Consider the following 20,847-nt stretch of genomic DNA (forward strand, 5'->3'; position numbering starts at 1 on the left):
ATCTCCATAATAAATCTAGCTTTTAACAATATCTAGCCTACAATCTAATATAGCTGCCACAGAGAGGAAGAACTGTCAGAAAATCCTATTTCTGTAGCCCTATAACTACTGCTCTGTATGTTTTCCCAGACATACTGTGTATCTACTCTGTCCGCCTACATGCAGCCAAAATCCGCTGGCATCGTACCAGTGCAGCTCCTGAGCAGTCAGCAGAATGGGACACTACATTCTGTCCAAGGACTGGAAACCGCTTACGGCAAAGGAATGTCAGATAATCTATTTCCTGATGTTAATCCAGGTGAGCTAATTTGTGAAAATGAGAGGATCTCGATTCATATCTTTGTTGGGGGGGGCTTATACCCTCTTAATTCATTCAGATGGTTGGTTATGAGGCATGACACAAAGTTTTCATATATTCCACTGTGGTTCTGTGTCTCTGTGTTTTTTTGTACAGTGGTGGAGGGGTTTGTGGCAACAGTGGGAGTCGGATGCGGCAGACAAAGGAGTAGTTGTGTATTCAGAGAACAGTCGTCGGTCCCTGGAGCCTGCTTATCTATTCCCTAGGGTGTTTGAGTGTGTGTGTGTGTGTGTGTGTGTGTGTGTGTGTGTGTGTGTGTGTGTGTGTATTCATGCATAGTAATGTGCATCTAAAATTAATTCTGATAAACTTGCAAATACATGTGTGTGAAAAGCTAAAGTTTTGTGTGTGTGTGTGTGTGTGCGCGTATGTGCGCGCGTGTGTGTATATTCATGCATAGGAATGTGCATCTAAAATTAATTCTGATAAACTTGCAAATACATGTGTGTGAAAAGCTAAAGTTTTGTGTGTGTGTGTGTGTGTGTGTGTGTGCGTGTGTGTGTGGCCACCAGGCATCCTTTGTTAGTTCTACACATTTTCCTTTTGTCCAATGAGCATCTTTTACCCAAAATGTGTGAAAACCAAAATGGCTAATCAAAACCAATCATCCCTGTGATAAAATAGACATCTATTATTACAGAAGCCGTGTAATAGGCTTCTCTAATAATAATGCCTAAGATGTTGTGCGGGGGCCTGGGCTGCTGTTCAGTTATTGGTAAGGCAAAATACACTTAGCTTTCAAGGTCAGACGAACAAAAAAACAAGAAAGCATGTTAAGAGGAAAAAAAGCCATACTGCTACTTTCCACTAAACCTCACTGAAAGGTGGTTTGGTGTTTAAGGCTCTCGGTGTTGTGTAGTACAATCTGAACCTTGGAGGAAGGATTGGATACATCTGAATGGTTACAAGATGATTAAAGAAGATTAAGAAAGAGCATATTTTCATTTTAAGGGGTCACAAGCCAATAAGGGTGGGAAGCACTGGTGGACTCTTTAAATCAAAGTCAAATGCACTGAGGAAATCGTTAAATGTAAAAGAGCATTGATTAAATACATAGGCTACTGTCAAGTGTCTTGTATAATCATAAAAATCTTGGGAGGTCTGTATTTTGAGAGTAATATAGAGGAGGAACTCTATAGCTTTCCATCTGGTTCTACTTATAGTCTGGACATGCTGGAGAGACTACTTATGAAAGTTGGGGAAATACATGGTGAACGCTCCCTGAAAACGATATACTCTCTCCGTCTCTGTCAGATGTCAAATATGTTGAAACCAGATGTGGATTCCTGCTGTTAATGTTGAAGTTTCTGCTCCATTCTCACAGTTCACACTATATCTGAGATTTTACTCACCAGGTTTTGGGGCTTTCTGACAATAAGACATGACTTATTCATGTAATGTTCATGACATAAAAAACGATTTTCAGCATATAACTGGTAAAATATGAAAATTTAAGATTTTTTTTTTGTTGGGGGGGCGGGGGCCGATGGACCTACGGTGACACACACTCAAAATTAACAAGATCAACTTGAAATCAGAGTCCCAAAATCTCAAACAAATTGTCATGGTATGTCCGAAAACTGGATCCTTCAGCATTACTTTTAATGTTTTCCAGAACCACAGGCACTCTGGTCTTAAACTCATGTATGAATAGTTAAACAAAAGGTTCACCTATCTACTGTATTTACATTTTGGATGGTGGTGCAATGTACTAAACACTCTGGCTCATGGCTTTATTTGACTTACTACATTAGTTTTAGAACTATTAAAGTCAGTTTTTGGATTTCTGCTCAGTTCCGCAACTTCATATTTTTTAGTTATTGCCATTTTCCTATTTAAAGCTTTGACTGCTATCTGGTGAGGGGTGGGGTCACTACTTGAGTTTCCTCTGCCCCGTTTTATTTTTCTGGGGGTGGGGGCGGCTTAGGTGTGTCAGAAACTGTTGCCGACATTGAGCTATACAAGTCAAGTCAATTTTATTTATATAGCCATAAATTTGCCCCTCAGGGCTTTATAATCTGTCCACAGACATGCAATATATGTCATATATACAGAACAGACAGAAGAACATAGCAATGGTACAACTATGATTCTGGGGGACATAGAATAAAAATAATACTATGTAAATAAAGTATAGAAATAAATTAATATTATGGAGGACATCCAAGAACGTCCACGTGCCATCGAGCACCAGTAGGACCTACACCACAAAAACTCCTTTGTATGTTAAGCACCATATACCAATACAGTGCTCAGAAAATCTCTCCCTCTATCTAAACACTTCACTAATACAAAAATGTCATAATAACTTTCTAACATACACAACCACTGCCGAGTCCATGTATAGCAATAAAACTGTCATCAATGGAGACATGCATTGGGCTTTGTGAGGCTGCAGAGCATTGAAGGCTCTGCCCACAATGGTCTGTTTACCCAGCTGTCTATCTGGATAAATCCACTTGGCTGGAGGCAGGGAAAGACTCGGTGGTGAAGAAATACATTCCAGGCACACAGTGGATGAAAGAGAGGCAAACTCTAATGTGTAAAGAAAGCACTATGGCACAGGCAGTCTCTTTTAATAAATGAGCCTGACAAATGACATAAAAAGCCACGTAAACCTACATGCAGGAAACATACGACCGATCGAACACATGCACAAACAACCATAGATCGAATAGGAAAGGACAAAGAGAGTGACAGTAAATTCTCCCCTGTTGTTTGAAGGTGAAAGAAAAAGGAGACAAAGATGATGTTGAGTCATGATGGAGAATCAATAACTAATTCACCTGGTTTCTTCAATGGCACAAGGTGCTCTGGTAACAAGTGCTGCATGACAGTATAAGAGCTTTGTGCTTACAGACATTCATGAGGAAACTGGTCTGACTATAGAAAGCATGAAAATTAAAAAAAAGAGGTGTGTAGGTGCCATGTTAAGCACAAAGTACATCTAATATAGAACTAAACAGTTTGTAAAGCTGAATTTACACATATTGGGGCGTTGTTAGTGGCTAACCTTGAGCTTCTTTGTCTTCCTCATTGGCTGAGAAAAAGAGGCAAGAAAGAGGAGAGCGTAAGTGGATCTTTACCCACTTACATAATTCTCCTTAGATTCAACAAGTAAAGTTCTTCTGGCTTAAGTGAAGTGAAAAATGCATCGGTGGAAAGTATAGGCGTGTGAGTAATATATTTAAAATGCCTTTAAAGCTTAGAGAGGTGATAAAAACAGCAGCACACTTCTGAAACGTACTCAGAAGTGTATTTTTTGTGTATAGTGTTAAGTGTATATTTTTAATGTTTAGCTGGGAAAGAAAAAAATAGTTTTTAATTTGTTAAATTATTGATACATTATGTATTTAGTTGTCAGTTGTTTGACTTATTACACCTTTCGTTTACAGTATGTACCGTTTGAGCCCAGATGAGCATTACAGTGTGACTCAGTGCAGTCTAAGTGTGTTAAGGAGCTCAGCTCTGTGAAGAGCAACTGAACAGCACGTGTTCTAATGTAGCACTGGGTTACAGTGGCTGACTCAGCTGTAATGGGATATAAATGAGATGTTGGGTAATTTAGGATGGCGAGGGAGAGAGTGGGGAGCCAGGGAGCACAGGAAAGGAGAAAGGGAGGAAGAGGAAAAAGGTAGGGAAACACCAGCTGTTATTCCAGATGATCCATGAGGGGAGACACAGCTGTCCTCTTAACCTGAGTCTCCTCCCTCTCCATCACGGTCTCCTCCCTTCTTTCCTCTCTGCAGCACCCTTCCGAAAGTGATACCTGACATATTACCCAGTTGAGGCTTAAAAGGCCCTGTACACCCATGTTAAACCCACACAGGACAGTATTTTGTTCGATTACAGCTCTTCTCAGGACTGTGTGGTGCGGGGTTAACAGGCTGTGCTTGAATCTACCCATGTTAGTTTTTTACACCTCTTAGGATGGAACTAATTACACCTTTTTGTTTGTCCTTAGACAATTTGGCTCATCATACCAGGAAAAACACAAGTGTAACTAATAACATTACAATCAACCATTTACGTTAGCTAGTTCCAGGGTCCTTTTATTGTGCATACTGGCTCACTATTGAGAGACTTGACACAATTTGGTTCCTGCTTTAACCAGTCAAAATGTCTGCTGTGATAAAGGCCTATGGGTCTCTCACTTTTCCTTCCCATTACACAAACACAGTCCAAACGTGGTTTTAAAAATAACTGTAGGCAAAAGCTGGCAGAGGGTCTGATTAATTGTAGGAGCAGTTTAAATGACCTTTCTTACGGGAGACATTTTGACTTGCCAAACACGGGTGCAGCTAATAACATCACTAATTGCTGCATTCCATTCATGTGTGCCAGTTTCAGGGCTCTGGCGTTGTGCCGCCCAGGTATATTAATGGCGGCCAAAGTATATTTGGCGACCCATTTTAGCATTTTGCAGAGAACACAGAGAGAGATGTTATCTGGTATGACGTTACAAAATACCATATTTTACAAGCATGAACCAGGAACAGCAGCTGTTCAAGGAACTATGTATATATGAACTATATATGCTATCACAAATTAAAATGTCTACTGTAAAAAGCGCTGAAAATAAAGTTTGAGAGGAGGAAGTCTGTGCCCTCAACACACCACTCATCTGAAAAACATCCTCTTGAATGGATGTGTGTGTCCAGCATCCAGTCTTTATCTCTGGAATTAGGTTCATCTCCTCTACTTCCCATCCCTTTATGAGAAGTTCCTCTACAGCTTGTGTCTTCTCTCTCTCTCTCTCTCTCTCTCTCCTCAGTAGAAAGGCTTTTGTTTACCATATTTGAAATATGCCAGGCCTGAGTGTGTGCACTTTCCTTAATATTTGCAGAGGAGTGCATTTGGAAGACTGTTCGTCTCCAAGTGTACACACACACACACATATGCACACGCGCCTGGCATATTTCAAATATGAAAGTGCATTTCAGCTAAGAAGTGGGAAGTGATTTATAAAAGGCTTTAGGGAAAGGCTTTCTACTGAGGAGAGAGAAAAGACATGGCAGAATAACTCTTCAGAAATGAAGAGTGGGAGGGTGCTGCTGAACCTAATGTTATAGATAGCAGAGCAATCGGTAAGGCTGAATGTTATAGCAGTAGATCAGAATACAGTAGCTCAAACTTGTGCTTACAAGATGCTCCTAGATGTTAAAATAACACAGGAGAAATAATCAAATAAATTATGAGCTCAGCCCTCTAGTGTGCACATTACCCATTTGTCATATAAATAGAGGAGCAGAAATTAGACAAATACATGTTTCTGTTTCTGACAAAGCTGATGTGGTTTGTTGTAAAATCTTGATAATTGCTTGGAAAAGGAACTCAGCTGGAATCCTTTTCTAGAGGTGTAGTAGAGTTTACAGTTTAAGGCTCTCAATGGTATGTACTGGACACAAAGTATGCAAGTGTCACACTGTCTGCATTTTATTAATGCATTTATTGCCAACAGAAAAGGTTGAGAGACAAAGGAAGTAATAATGAGTATGAGAGACTACAGACAGAGAGATATGTTGTGGTTTTGATTTACTAGCTATTGTATAACTTGTCTGTGTATGCCATCCTAAGACTGATGACAGCATTGCAATCCCAACTCAATGACTCAGCTCATCCGGTTTATTCCAATGTTACTTTAGCACAGTGCTTGAAGTGGGCCGGTACACGCCGGCACCGGCACCTCGACAATTGGCTCTTTGGCGCACCGGGACATTTTCTTGCGTACCGGGACTTCTCCCAAGCTGCCGGTACTCTCCTCTGCCCTCTCCATATCAGGTTCTCTGGGCTGCTAATCTCTGTCGGCGGAAAGAGGCGAGGGAGAAGAGAAGCTCGGGTGCCTCTCAAGCAGCCGTGTGTTGAATAGGGTTGGGTGATGTCTACAAAATTTCCATCGGACGATGTCTGCAATGAAACATCGGGATAGACGATGTCAACGGGCGCGCGGGCGAGGCAGAAGTCGCCTTATGTACATGTGTTCTCGCACAAACTTCACTTGTAAAAAAAATTTACTATGAACTTTCGTTACAATTCGCGGTGAGAGACAGAGAGAGGCGGGGCAAGCCGGGGTGTTTACCTGAGGTGTGTGTGTGTGTGTGAGTGTGTCAGAGTGTGGGGAGAAGAGAAATCCGAGGCAGGTGCAAAGCATACGTAAAAACAAGAATAAGAATGTTTGTGGTCATTAAAAGCTGCTTTCACAGGGTGGTATAATGTGAAAATTTGAGATTTGTTTTGCGGGGTGGGGGGGTTTACAATCACGATGCTTGCTCAACATCGTGATGTCTGTCAGCCATCGCCGATGGACGATGGCATCGGTGGAACATGACCAGTCTCTGTGATAGCCTATAAGATAGCTACTAACCTAAAATAAATGGCCTGCGTTCACATTAAAATTTATTTCAGTCTCCCTACCAAAATGCTGTATTCAGCTTCCGTAAGAAAAATGAAACCCATTTATTTTAATGGCTGCGACAGGCTGTTTGAAACGGACTGGGGAACAAATAAAAAATATAAAACACATTTCAAAGCAGTGAGTAGGCTTAGCCTACTGTAAAAACATGTACAATAGTAGCTTACAAGGTTTTCAAATCAGTCTCTGTAGGATGATATCGCTATAGCCTACAGAAGTTTCTCCACATTACCGGGAAACATAAAGCAGCCTATAAAACAGTCTGTGGGATTTCCTACAGATGGTGATGTCATTTTCCAAGAGAGCTGATTGGTCAGTAGGTGGTACTTTTATAGAGTTGATCTCTTATCTGGAACATAACCAGCTCCAGAGCAGGTTAGCCATTCAGCATAAGTTACCATGGCGATCTACCCCGGTAAGAAGTGAACCACTGTCGTGGTATTGAAAGGTCAGGTTTAACCCTGAAGTTACCTCGATAAGCTCAAATCCTGCTTCGTGATACAGGCCCCTGAACACTAAAGCAGTCAATGAAAATTTTGCTAATAAACAAACCTACCATTTCACAAATCTAAATGTTAAAACTCAGTCCCCCACAATAAGAAAAAGTCCTGTTCATTCTCTAAATGACAGAATCTGTTTTAGATGCAAAAAGACCACCGGACTTAAGGCAAGGATCTAAGTTAAAGCTCCCGTACACTGAGGTTTTTATTGATATCCTTTAGTTCTGTTTTCTAAATAATCTCGCTTTGCCACATCTGCAAGGAAAAATAGCTGGAGGGAAAAAGGATTGAATCACATCGGTATGATGTGAATATAGTATGAGCAAGAAAGGACATCTTATTAATTACACTAACAAGTGCAAATGTGAAAATACAAAAAAGTATGCATAAAATGCTTCTAGAAAGAGCTTAACAATACAGACTAAGCAAAGGCAACCAACATTAGGCATATTGTATTGTATTCAGCAAAAAGGTCTTTCTAATGTGAAAAAATTCAAACATCTCCAACATCTGGATGGAAACAGAATACAGATGCCTTTATACCTATCTTTGCCAGTTTAATATTGAAATAACTTTTCAACACGAAAGAGTCTGTGGTTCTGGTTGGGGAGGTGAAGTTTAGTCAGTGCAGTACCTGGCATGAGTTGCTGTCCAGTGATCCCAATGGGAGGCATCCCCAGGTTGTTCATGGCTGTCGCCCAGGCGTTGGGGTCCGACATGGGCATTGTCATCGAATTCGAGTCCATTGTCATGTTACAGATTCCTTCTGCAGAAAAACAAAAGGGACAGAGAGTCAGCATCATTTCCTGTGACCTCTAAATCATCATGTTGCGGCAAAGACTGAGGTAGAAGATTGTTTTCAACAGTGTGGTGCTGTCTTGGCATCTCCAGCCTCATCCCTTCTAAAAAAATAATTCTTTGTTCTGTCCGACACCATAGTGATTTCAACAACACTGACATTTAGAGCCATTCATCCTGATGTTGAAGTTTGTTCAATTTCTGCGCTGAGGTTGAAAAGCACGGCCTCTTGACACTTGCCATCTCAGTGACCTGTACCAGCAAACTGAAAAACAAAATGTTGCTTTTTCGGCACAAGCTGATTTTTAAAAAATGGAATGGACTCATATCTCTAGACAAAATGTACACCAATGAGTACTCCAGTGAAAGATCAGAGCATTTATTTGCCAGCCAGAGTAAGAAAATAATACAGCGTAAAACAAGATTATCATGGCACTAACCACAAATCCTGATGCTATCAGGCATTTGCCAGGCGCTCTGCTGCTAAAACTTGAAAGAAATCTCCAACTTTGTGCAACAAACACACACACACACACACACACACACACACATCTCAAACTCACAAGTTCAGAAACGTGGTTTATATATATCTTTTTTGTGCATGTAACAGGTTTGCAAAGTGAAAAAGCCCAAAGTCCAGCCCAAAGGGAGTTCCCATCTCCCACAGAAAGCACTGCTCTGAACCGCTTGAAAACAGCTCGTTTGTAGTCCAGCCCTTCAATTCCTTCCGGGGGAAGCCTGCGCCAACCCGCGGGAGGAGCGTGTGAGGCCGGCCGGCCGCCTGCTCACAGAGCCCTCTGCTCCCGCCGTCACACAGACCGCTGCAGCAACAACGGCAGAGGAAAACACAGCTGGAAGGTTTTCATACCGCTTATCTGTCTTTACATTCTCAGTAATGTTGAAACGTTTTAATTTAATAAAGAGAAAGCTGTGTGGATCGCTGGTGTGTGTGTCGCATTGAACATTACGTCACGGCAGTTGTGTGTGGCGTCACTATGACGACAAGCTACGTACCATCTCTGGCTACTATCTGCAATGGAAAACGGAGCAGGGCCGAGTAGAGTTGAGTCTATCGATTTCGGTAGCATTTTTTGGCAAGGCAGCATAGATTGTCAGAACACCGGCAACAGTTCAACGTTTAGTCCTGATGCTTAGATGTGGAACAATGATGATGTGTGGTTGTGGACTGGTAATAATTTATACCATCTGCTAGGTTACGGTCTCAGTCTGAAGCGGCTTTGATTTGGATCTGCTTCTGATTGGCTAGTAGTCCTTACCTGGGAACTGCGCATGTACAACTCCCAACAAAGATTTTGTACAAGTAAGATGCATCACTCTGTAGCTCAAGAGTGGAGCGTACAACACATTGGGTGAAAAGAGGAGCTGCAGCAATGTGCAGTATGTGAAAATTATGGTGTTTTTTGAAAATTAAACCATGTAAACCTGTTCTGGTACAACCCCTAATTAAGATTTTGAACCTGAAAATGAGCATAATACCACCTCTTTAAGATCCCCATAATAAAAACCCTGAATTAAAGTCAACATGAACTCGTCATACATCCACCAGCAGCTCACTCTCCCTGTTTGCAGTCTATTTCACAGCTCTAAATGCTGTTTAATTCTCTGCTCTGGTCGACCTCTTTCTCTCTGACAGACCTGTAAATTGGTGTGACTGCTGGCTGAGCCAAGCTGCCCTCTTCTCTCCTGATGCCAAAGCCAACACTACTGTTAATAATGAGAAGCGCTGCACCCTGCGCGCACTTCACACCTCAGAAGGTCTGTGGCAGAGCCCGCTGTGGAGGTAACACTCTGCTCTGTGTGTATAAATGTGTGTGTCTGTCCTAACAACAGCCTCTATATTGGTATTCCTGGTGTTCAGACACAGCTGGCGATGTGTAATAATGTTATTTGCCCTCTTTGCCTCCCTCTCTGAGCTACTAATTTCAGAGTTGTCTGCTGTCACTGCCATAGAGAGGCCTGATAAAACCAGGCCTGTGTGGCGCTGTGATAATGCTGCTGACGAGGACTTCTCAGGCTTGTTAACTAACACAACCTTATTAACTGGGGACACTTTCGAGGACTTAAAATGGAGAGGAGTGGTGGTGAGCCATTTTATAGCGGTTTTATTTCAGTTTACAGTACATTAACTGCCGTCACTGTGGTGCAGATGGAGGCACACACTCAGGGATTGACAGGTGATGTCCTCAGACCAACAGTGTAAACAATGAATCATTTTACTTGTGACAAATTATATTTTAAAGTGTTCCCTAAAGCACAAATTATATCCTTATACATTGATATTAAGGCATTTGTTTTAAATGATCTCAATCAGGGTCACTATTGAGTAACTGATTTGTTTTTTTTTTAATAAACTGGTTTCATGTCTGATGGATTCATTTAAAAATCCATTGCAATTTGAGTCCAACATGACGTCGCCAAATTCTGATTTGCCCAATCAATTGCTTGAAACAGCATACATTTGGCATTTTTAGCTAGATAGATAACTAAAAGCATTAATCGCAATATCTGAGTTTGTCAATATCACACAGCACTAATTCCCATCTCGTTATTTTAATTATACAATTGTTTCTCAATCAAATTGCCAGAAAATGTGCTATATCGTGATATATATATATTGCTTTAGTGACAAAATGTACATATTACCTACAGCATGATATTATATACACATTACAATGACATTTTATCCATATATTACTACTACTAATTATAATAAAATTCTCTCTCTCTGACAAATTTTCAAATCCATCTATCCATTTATCCTTCCATCTAATCTACTGAATTGTGACAGAAAACACAATATGACATTGCCTTTTAAGCATTGGAGGTCATTGGACTTCCAAAGACATTTGAGCAAAATTAATTTCTGTCTCTCACAGAGACAGAGTTCTTATTGATCGTGAGGTTCACATTCAAAGCCTTGTTCATATAACTGGGTGGGCCATAGACATTAAAGTGTACTGTAAGTGCTGGGTCAAGTCAACTCCTCTACAGTACCCTTCTGACACCACTGACAAATCACACATCACACATCCTTCAGTTTATCTGTCTGCCTTTCTGCTCCCATTTATTTAATGTATCCAAACCCTGTGTTACCCTCATTCATCGTATTAAACTCATGAACTCAACTGCCTTTCATCCCCCCAACACACACACACTTTTCTTGATGAATCAATTAGACTTGCAGCTCTGTCCGCCAACCACTGAGGGCTTTTGATTTCTGTACAGCAAAGTGACCTTGAGGGCAGGAGTCAGCCTTGGCTCCTTTTAAAAAGGAACCATCAACAACATTACATCAATATATAGAGCTGAGGGAGGAATAGCAAACAGATGCTAAAAAAAAAAATCTACACGGATGCACGCATGTGCAAGCACACACCCAGGCACAGAGACACACAACACATAATTTAACCTTGTCAGAAAGGAGGAATAGGAGCCAGGGACAAGACTACCAATGAAGGAATCAATGTTGGTAAATATGTTAAAGTGAAAACATGGATTTGAGCACTTTGCTGTTTTAAAGCCAATTGTCTGCATGGAATAAATGTACCCAATTGAATCCCAGCACTTATTTGTTTATTCAGAGGACAAATTATGTGATCAGAGAAAATAAAAAATGAAAAAATAAGCCAAATTATTTTCAGCTGTTTGTTCAGTTTACCTTAGAGCTCATGGAAATGCCTCATCTAATTATATAAACTAAACAATTTAATCATGTGTAGCTAAGACCTAATGACACAGATCCAAATGTAGAACTCTGTAGACCTGCGCTTAATATACATAAATCTTGTTAAGCTGGATAGACTTAAGTAGAGTTATAGGTTACATTTATCTCTTCTCACTGGGTGTCACCATTAGTGTCCAAATGTGTTGGGTGGGTTATAAATACCAAATCAACAGACTTACTAACTTAAAAATATCATATGATATTTCAACTCAATAAGCAAAGCTATATGTACGTTTATTTATTGAGTTGTGTTCATATGATGTTATTTTTACAGTATATAGAGCTGAGGGAGGAATAGCAAAAAAAAAATAAAATCTACATGCATACACACAACATATCATTATCAGAAATGTAACACTGAGGTCATACATTTATTTAAAGTGTGATTTTTGAGTATAAAGCTGGTTAAACACTGGTTCTAATACAGGGCTGAAATCATAAGTTGATTAACAGATTAGAAGTTTGACAGAAACCCAGGTATAATTCTGATAATCGATCAGTAGTTTGTAATTTTTTAAGCAAAACGCAATAGTTCCATCTTCTGAAATGTGATTTTCTTCTTTTTATATTCTTGCTTGGACAAACGAAGCAATTTGAATAGGTCAACTGGGTTTTGTGATGGACATCATTTATAATTGACTAATCAATCCATTAGTCAAGAAAATAATGCGTAGACAATAAATAGGCCAACAATCCTTAAAAATGATGATAGAAAGTAACAAATACTAATTAAAATCCTGTTGATGAGAAGTATATCCAGAAGATAGTATCACCATGATGCATTTCTGCATGGATATCGCCCATGACAATTAAAGCCATAGTGATTTTGATTCAGCTGAGGTCCACCCCAGCCCAGGGATTTCCTGATACTCTCTGCAGACAGTGGCCAGCTTTTAGCTTCCCTAAAAAGGTCCCCCAGGAGGCAGATAGAAAATTAGGTAATTTTAAGGCCCATTGGCTATAAGCCCCAACAGCAGGCAGAGACCTAGGGGCCATTTAGTATAAAATGCACATGGTTTTAATCGCTAACTACAGGTTTATTACGGTCCCTAGAGAGCAAATTTTAGAGGCAGCTAAAAAGATGAGGGAGACATAAAGAGAAAGAAAAGGTCACTTTAATAGACAAATGTGATGCTGATGAGACAAAATGACAGAAAGAAGGGTGAAGTAGACAATGGAAGCCATCTCAAATTGAACTTCGAACATTGTAGCCACGAACAAAGCACAGACAGACACCTGATGATAGTCATTACCACAAAATAGAAACTGTAAAAACCAACAATTAGTGTATAATATAATGCCATCAGTGAGCAGACAGATGAGCATAATTAAGTTTCAATACATGTCCTCCAACCAAAGGAAAAAATCCAAATAAGTGTTGCTGGCGACTTTCTGATTCTTTGGAGACACAATATTGGAGGAGATGTCTCCTATTTTCCATCTTGAAGGATGTGTGAAGAGTCCACACTTGCATGGGAAGCACATAGAAAAAATGCCTTTGGTGCACAATTGTTTCTGAGAGCGGATGCCTCTTTGACCTCAATCTTCTCCTGAATGCAGGTCTGTAGGTTTGTCTGTGTGTGTATTTGTGTGTTTCTGAGTAGAGAGGTAGGTCAAAAGAGCACCCTGCAGGGTCACCTGCAAATAAAAGTCCCATCACAATGTGAGAAGAACCCAAGTACACGATGATAAGATGTATGAATCAGTAGAAAACCTTGTTTAGAGGACAATTTGTACAACTTTATCTCTGATGGATTATCAAAGCCTGCTCAAAATAGAGAAATGTGTTCATAAAAGGCACTTTAATATTTTTCAATCACTTACGTGCCTAACATACACAAGTACACACACACACACACACACACCATGCTTAATAATGTATGAGTGCCCTTCTCTTCGCTTCTTTGATCTGTTAATTATGATAAAACTGGTAGGGGTCTGGTGATTAGTGGTGGCACAGTGAAGAAGGCCCTGAGTGTTATACTACACCGTGTCTCATTTAGTACCAGAAAAGAAGACAACAAAGTGAAGATGTAAAGATGACAGAAGAGGCCTGAAGACAGCCTGGCCTCATGGGAGAAAAAAAAAACCCTCACTGTGTCATTTCTCTTTCAATCTTGATATATTCTGATAAATAAATTCATGAATGAGAGTGGAGTTCATGGATATTGACAGAGAAATCTTTAAAAATGCAACCCCTGCTAAGGAGGAGATGGATGCTGCTCACATGTCACACCTCATCATGTACTGTGTTGGTTGTTACTGGGAGATACACACTAAGGCTGCAAAAATATCGATGCGAATCACAATTTTTCCACTCAGATTTGAAACAATTTTCTCTCACATTTCTTACAGAAAGAGCTTGTAGGATATAATGTGTATAATTAGAGGGCAGCTTATTTTTGTTGTGAAAGAAATGAATTTTCATTCACAGTTTAATGTCTGCCATCAGACAAACAGTTAACCACCTGTGTGTGTGTGTGTGTGTGTGTGTGTGTGTGCGTGTACAAACTTATAAATGCAACACTTTTGTTTTTTACCCCATTCATCATGAGCTGAACTCAAAGATAAGACTTTCTCTATGTACACAAAATTTCTATCTCTCTCAAATATTGTTAACAAATCTGTCAAAATCTGTGTTAGTAACCACTTCTCCTTTGTCGAGATAATCAATCCACCTCACAGTAGGGGTGGGAATCTCTGGGCACCTCACGATTGGATTACGATTCAGAGGGCTGCGATTCGATTATAAAACGATTATCGATGCATCATTTTTTCTATAGAGGATCCCTGGATAATTACTAAGCATTTAATTTGCGCATATTAAATTAAAATAATTTACTTTATTAACCTCAGCTCCATGGTCCCTCATTTCTTTAACAACCAGTTGTCAGACTCCTGAAAAGTGAAAAATAATTATCAGGATGTTCAGTACAGTATGTATACAGGACAGAGCTGTACACCAGTTTAGTCTAAGCTTGTGCCTGATGTGTTCAGCCCTTGACTGGTAGTTTAGTTAGGAATGACATACAGCTGATAATTAATATTACTTTGTTACTAATTTAGCGAACGTTACATAAATAAATAAATATTTTAGCGCCTTTCACAGGACCCAAGGACGCTTTACACATAGTTACAGAACAACATAAAGTCATTCAGGACTGAATGCCTGGGTAAAGAGCTGGGTTTTTAGTAGATCTTTGAAAGTGTCCAGACAGGGAGCATTTCGGATCTCTGGGGGGATGAGTTCAAGAGGGTGGAGGCGGTGACGGCTCTGTCCCTAAAAGTGTGGTGTGTGGTGTGGGGTACAGAGAGCAGAGGAGATGTTAGATAGCGCTAACAGCCTTCACTTTTCCAGCCGTAGGGGAAACTACAGACTTTTATTAACGGACAAAGTGACCTACGCTGCACATTTACAACCAGACTGAAACTTAGTGCTAATATTTTTCCTCCGCTAACTTTCACCGTCACATTCTGCCGCTTGCTCTCTCTCACTCGCTCATCCTCACACACACACACACACACACACACACAGTACGCAGGGAGCTGCCGAGCGTCACCATGCTCGCAGTGTGCGAGTTAAAATTATAACTTGCGCACGGATATTAATGATTGTGTGACATTTTTGTGGGGTGGTTATTCATTCTGCAGTGGTGGCGAATACAGGGGAACACTGGTCTCTCTGTTGTGCGCGATCCACAGACGGTCCGGGCACTGCTGGCCTTTTGCGTTCTGGCGACATTGCATCGCGATGCATCTAGGAATCGATTATTTCTCCCACCCCTACCTCACAGGTACATGGGTGATATGCCACACTTGTGAGGTGGATGGATTATCTTGGCACAGGAGAAGTGCTCACTAACACAGATTTTGACAGATTTGTGAACAATATTTGAGAGAAATAGGCGTTTTGTATACATAGAGAAACTCTTACATCTTTGAGTTCCGCTCATGATGAATGGGGGCAAAAACAAAAGTGTTGTGTTTATAATTTTTTTTCAGTGTATTAAACATGATAAAATCAACCTTATATGCATTCATCCCAACAAAGCATCTACATTAAGATGAGTTTAATAATGCTGCTGGCATAAACCAACAAATTAAAGCTGCTCTGTCATGACTTGTCAATCTTTTCTTAGCAAGTACAGCTAAATTCCTAATTACAAGTTCCAACCCTTGGATTGAAAAGGCCGAATGCTGAAGAAGCCCCCTTTTTAAAAATATTGCATGATTAGACTCAGCTATGAAGCAACGTCTGATGTAACACTAGTGCAAATAAAGAGCTGCGATGCCACAACCCCCCTGATACAACAAATGTTTTTTTAATCAATGATTTGTAAGTCTTTTACAGGAAATGACAGAAAAAGAAACAGATGCACAGTGGACATCAGCATTTATACTACTAAGGAAGAAGTCTTTCTGAAGACCCTGGGCAGAGTAGTTATGGTAAACAACCTCAACGTCTATTACCTTATAAGAAGCTATTTTTGTACAAATGGAGCAGAGGCACTTGTGTTTGTGTCAATGTTGTCAAGGAGGAACATCCTTTCCTGGACAGGAGCATGACTCTTCTTATCGGGCTGAGAGAGGTGACAGACAAGAACAGATTACGCCGATATCTTTGGGGGGAGAAAGAGGAAAAGCACATGAAAGAGAGAAAAAGAAGATATCTCAAGCAGAGCTGCAACCTCACCACATCAATACTATCAAAGTATTCACATGAATATGATGGGAGGTTGTCTGTGGAATCCATAATGCAACAAAAAGGGCAAGCCTATAAGAATGGTGTTTGGTGAAGAAATAATAACTGATAATAATAAATAAAGACTACCTGCCTGAAATGCTAACATTGGAATGTCTCAGTTACTGGAGATGGTGGTCAAGTGATGCAAATGATTAGGTGGCTGGGAATGCAATAATCAAACTGACAATACTTCAAGCCACCACTCATGTTGATTTGACTTGTGGCTCCCAGACATACTGCCACTAGATTCTGACATTTCCGATTGACCTGAATGACTAAAATGTTATGTGAAGGTGACATTAATGGATTTAAGTGTTCACCTGCAAGAAGAAACACATTGAATTCCGATTTGACCAAGTTTGACTTGAAAGACTGCAAAATAACTTCAAATTTTGCTTTACTGCTCTGGAGCCACAGCAGACCATGCTCATCACCTAAACACCCTTTGGGCTGTGCTTCTTCTCAAATATGAACCATGCGATGTTTTCTCTCTGAGACAGAACCAATCACATTAATGGAAAACAATATATGTATCCAATTTATCAGACTCCTCACTGGTTCTACACATAGTGGGGAAGATTATGTTGATGTACGTTTTATAATGAATGTGCATAGGATTTTAGACAATCGTCAATGAACTGTGCAAACAAAAATATCGAAACCTTTTGAGATTTAAATTTATAAGTAAGAAATGCTTGGCCACTATAGCTCGGAAAAGCTTTTGAGAAAAACTTAAAATGCTCCGAAAATTTTAACATCTACAATATCATGTGGGTTTCACTGAGCAAACTTCATCTGCTGAGGAAGATCATACGATACGACTATAAGTTCCAGAACAGCCACAAAATGGACCTTGTGGTGAGACTGCTTTGCCAACTATCCTTTCTGCTGCTTGGATGGTTACCAGCCCCGATCAGAGCAGAGACGTTACATCTTTCCTTTATGACACAGGCATGAAGCACACAAAAAGTGAAAATAAAAATAAGAAATAAGCTTGTAAACAAAGCTTGAAATCTTGTCTGGAGCACATACTGAACCTTTATCAACAACAGGTATTCGGTATGTTGACAGGTAGGGCAGAGTCAGTGCTAGCATGACATTTCCCATGAAATGGTGCTTTTGGATTTCCCAAAATGGATGCAAAATAGTGAACAATGGTTGTTGTTTTTTCATGATTCCTGAGACCTTTCGTGAGTTTACCAGGTGAGACAAAAAGGTGATTTCTGGTTGTCCTTTTACCCCTTGGGTTAAACACAAAAGCTCTCCAATGTAATCAACAATACTGAGAGCATCCTTAATGAAGACACAACTGACATCAACAAGCAGGTAAACTACAGCAGGTACTACCTGACTGACAGGATGCAGGAGCACACTGATTGTAGCATTGATTTTAACGATGCAACTAAACAGCTGCTACTAATTTGTCAGCATGATGAGCTCTAGGAGAAAGGAAGTTACTTTAATGAACAAATTTACTGAGATGGCTGCTGACATCCTTCTGTCCACACTGACAGCAGTGAAGATTTGCCAAATTACAGGAAAGCTGATAACTGTCCTGTGTTTTTGTCACACCTGGAAGAAAAATGCACCACAGCTGGGAAATCTGTGAGACAATCATTAAGGATGGGAATATGTCTATTTGCATCTCTTTTTGATTTGTTGGCTTATTAATTTCAACATGCACTATGTATTACTGAAGCATTACAGAATATGAAACTATTGTAATTTGCTGGCCTATTAATCCGAGCATGCACAATGAAGTCCGTGAAGCAATACATAAAACTGTATGAAGCTTGCCGCAAAATATGCTTCCACACCATAAGCAATGTTTGTGATGTGCATTTCATTCCAACTACCTATATTTACACAGTACCCGTAAAAAACAAACAAACAAAAAAAAAAACAAGTCCAGCAGATCTCATTACTGAGCAGGAGAAATTGCTGCTCATTTTATTGTGTAAATGATGCACAGAGACATTACAATTCTTCTGTTTATGTACAAAGTTAATGTCTGCTTCCCTAGCCAACAGAGCCCATTTGAATAGAATTGATTCTATTCCACTGTACGGGATGGGTTAGATGAGCGACAGCGGTAGCCACTATAAATATTTCTTACGATGGCCAAGCTGTCACATCAGTAAACAGAATTGTGAGTATGCGATCTAATCCACACTGCGTTAGAGATGTGAAGGAACTGACTTTATTACCAGTACAACAGTCTAAAGAGGAGAGAGGTAATGGTAATTTGATAATTTAAAGTGAGTTATGCCAAGGAAGAGATGAAACCTGGCTTTGAATCCTGAAGGACCTGAGCCACTAATTTATGCAATACACACAGCTAAGTGCATAAAAACAAACTGCTTCAACCAGATGAACTATTTATTCACTGTATAATCAACCAGGGATCAATAAAGCATCCTATTACTTTCATTAGATAACAGACGAATCTGAAATTGGCTTCAACACAATGAACCTCATCAGCGTTTATCTTGACAGAACAACAGTACAAGTAGCAGGAGCAAACATGATACTGTGCATATGTACGGGTGCTAAATTATTTAATTGGCAGATTATGATCTGCCAATTATTTTCTTTAACCTCTTGGTACCGTAATCGATTTTCGCTGTTCTAGCTGTTTTCCGTCCAAAAACAGCTGTCGTTTGTGTCGACAGAGACCGTCTGGCGGGCCGCCATCTTGGTGAGGTCGGCTGAGCTGATAAGTTTCCTTTCTCTCGTCCTTTGACAGTATATTACTGGACGAAGCCACCCCACTGGTTTGAATGGAGAGCAGTGAAGCCAGTTTCAGACCAATAAAGTACTACTACATGGCTACTTCCTGTTGGCACCAGTGTCTACTGCGCAGCATAACCGTGGTTTATTGACGTAGCGCAACCGCAGAAACATCGTAATTCTCGTAGCTGCATAGCCGCACAAAAAAGTTTCTTGACTCGGTGTGTCTGACTTGGATCGTCACTGTTTAATTAGCCCACCTACGAGGCTCACCTGCAAAACACCAACACAGCGTTACTGATGGCCAAATACTTGTTTTAGATTCACTGCGAGTTTATAATCTAAGCAATACGTCATGTGCGACGGGATGTCACAGGGTTTTGACGCCATTTTTGGCAATTCGTCTCTTCAATAGGAAGAGAAAGACTTACTTGTTCTGTTCTCAACTTGTGGCCTATAAAGCATGGGAGTGCTTTTGGTCATAGGAATATTGACTGTTTTTATCAATATTTCAATGTTTTGGAAGCTTAATGTAATTTAGAACGTGGTTGTATGGAGAGAAATAATGTTTTGTAGATAACTTCCAATAAAAAATATATATATTTTTGAATGATTGTGCAATAACTGTTGTATATCAGTTTCTTTTCATCAAATTTACAGTTACAGTTGTATTCCAGGTGTATTAGAAGATATTCAGGTACATTATAATCTATCTTATGATGGTTTTGATGGTTTATTGCATTAAAATATAGCTTTTTTTAACCAGGCGAGAATGAAAATGTCATATTTTCTGTATTGCATCTCCATGTAATCTGTAATGTTAAAAGAAAAATGTTAATGTACAATGGATTTATATTCCTTAGCTTCTGAACTTTCAAATGAGAATTATGCATCTAGGCCTAATGGTTGAGGAGATATTGCTGATTTATTTTGGGTATGTTATTTTAGGCGTTTTTCCTGGAAATAGGTGGCAGGTACCATGTGGTTAATGAATCAATTCTGTTTACAATGTCAAGAAATAGAGAAACGTAACTGTTACTATCTCCTTAAGCCTAATGTGTGTTGTCCAACCAACAGTCCAAAACCTCAAATATATTCAGTTTACTATCAATATAAGACAAAAGGAAAGCAGAAAACCCTTGCAATTTAGAAGGAACTTTTATTTTTAATGATAGGAGTTTAATTTTGAAGGATACACGTTAACACTTCTGTTGTTATATTACCTATCTTCCGTAGAATTTTTAAAGAAAGCAAGAGATGTACAATTTTTCAAAGGTCTGACCTGCTGTTTCCAATTTTCTTTCTAAGAACTACAATTGACAGCGCACACAAACATTTTTGTAACTTTTACACTTTTACCAGCATAAGCAAAGAATATTGTATGTGGTTAATAATAAAACACTGACTTTTAAATAACTGACATTTTCTCCAAAAATAAAAAGTGCCTGAGGTTAGGCTGCTGGACAGAGCTTTTTTTGTCCAAATAAATCCAAAGGAAAATAAACTGCAATATAACATGTCTCAGTGTTTCCCACAGAATGACAGTGTGTCTGTGGTAGC

The 20,847-nt window shown here is 39.7% G+C and overlaps 1 protein-coding gene across 3 annotated transcripts in view; it reads right to left on the reverse strand.

Moving 5' to 3' along the window:
• Positions 1–20,847, reverse strand: part of enox2 (ecto-NOX disulfide-thiol exchanger 2) — a 198,904-nt gene that overhangs the window by 52,294 nt on the left and 125,763 nt on the right. For all 3 annotated transcript variants that reach the window (XM_038699860.1, XM_038699858.1, XM_038699859.1), the window contains one exon: positions 7,905–8,036. In XM_038699860.1, the coding sequence (XP_038555788.1) occupies positions 7,905–8,036 (132 nt within the window). The remainder of the gene's footprint in view (positions 1–7,904; positions 8,037–20,847) is intronic.

This window comes from Micropterus salmoides, unplaced genomic scaffold, assembly GCF_014851395.1.
Source record: "Micropterus salmoides isolate LMB-PRFRI ecotype aquatic unplaced genomic scaffold, ASM1485139v1 Ms_hic_scaffold_5, whole genome shotgun sequence".
Classification (NCBI taxonomy): Eukaryota; Metazoa; Chordata; class Actinopteri; order Centrarchiformes; family Centrarchidae; genus Micropterus; species Micropterus salmoides.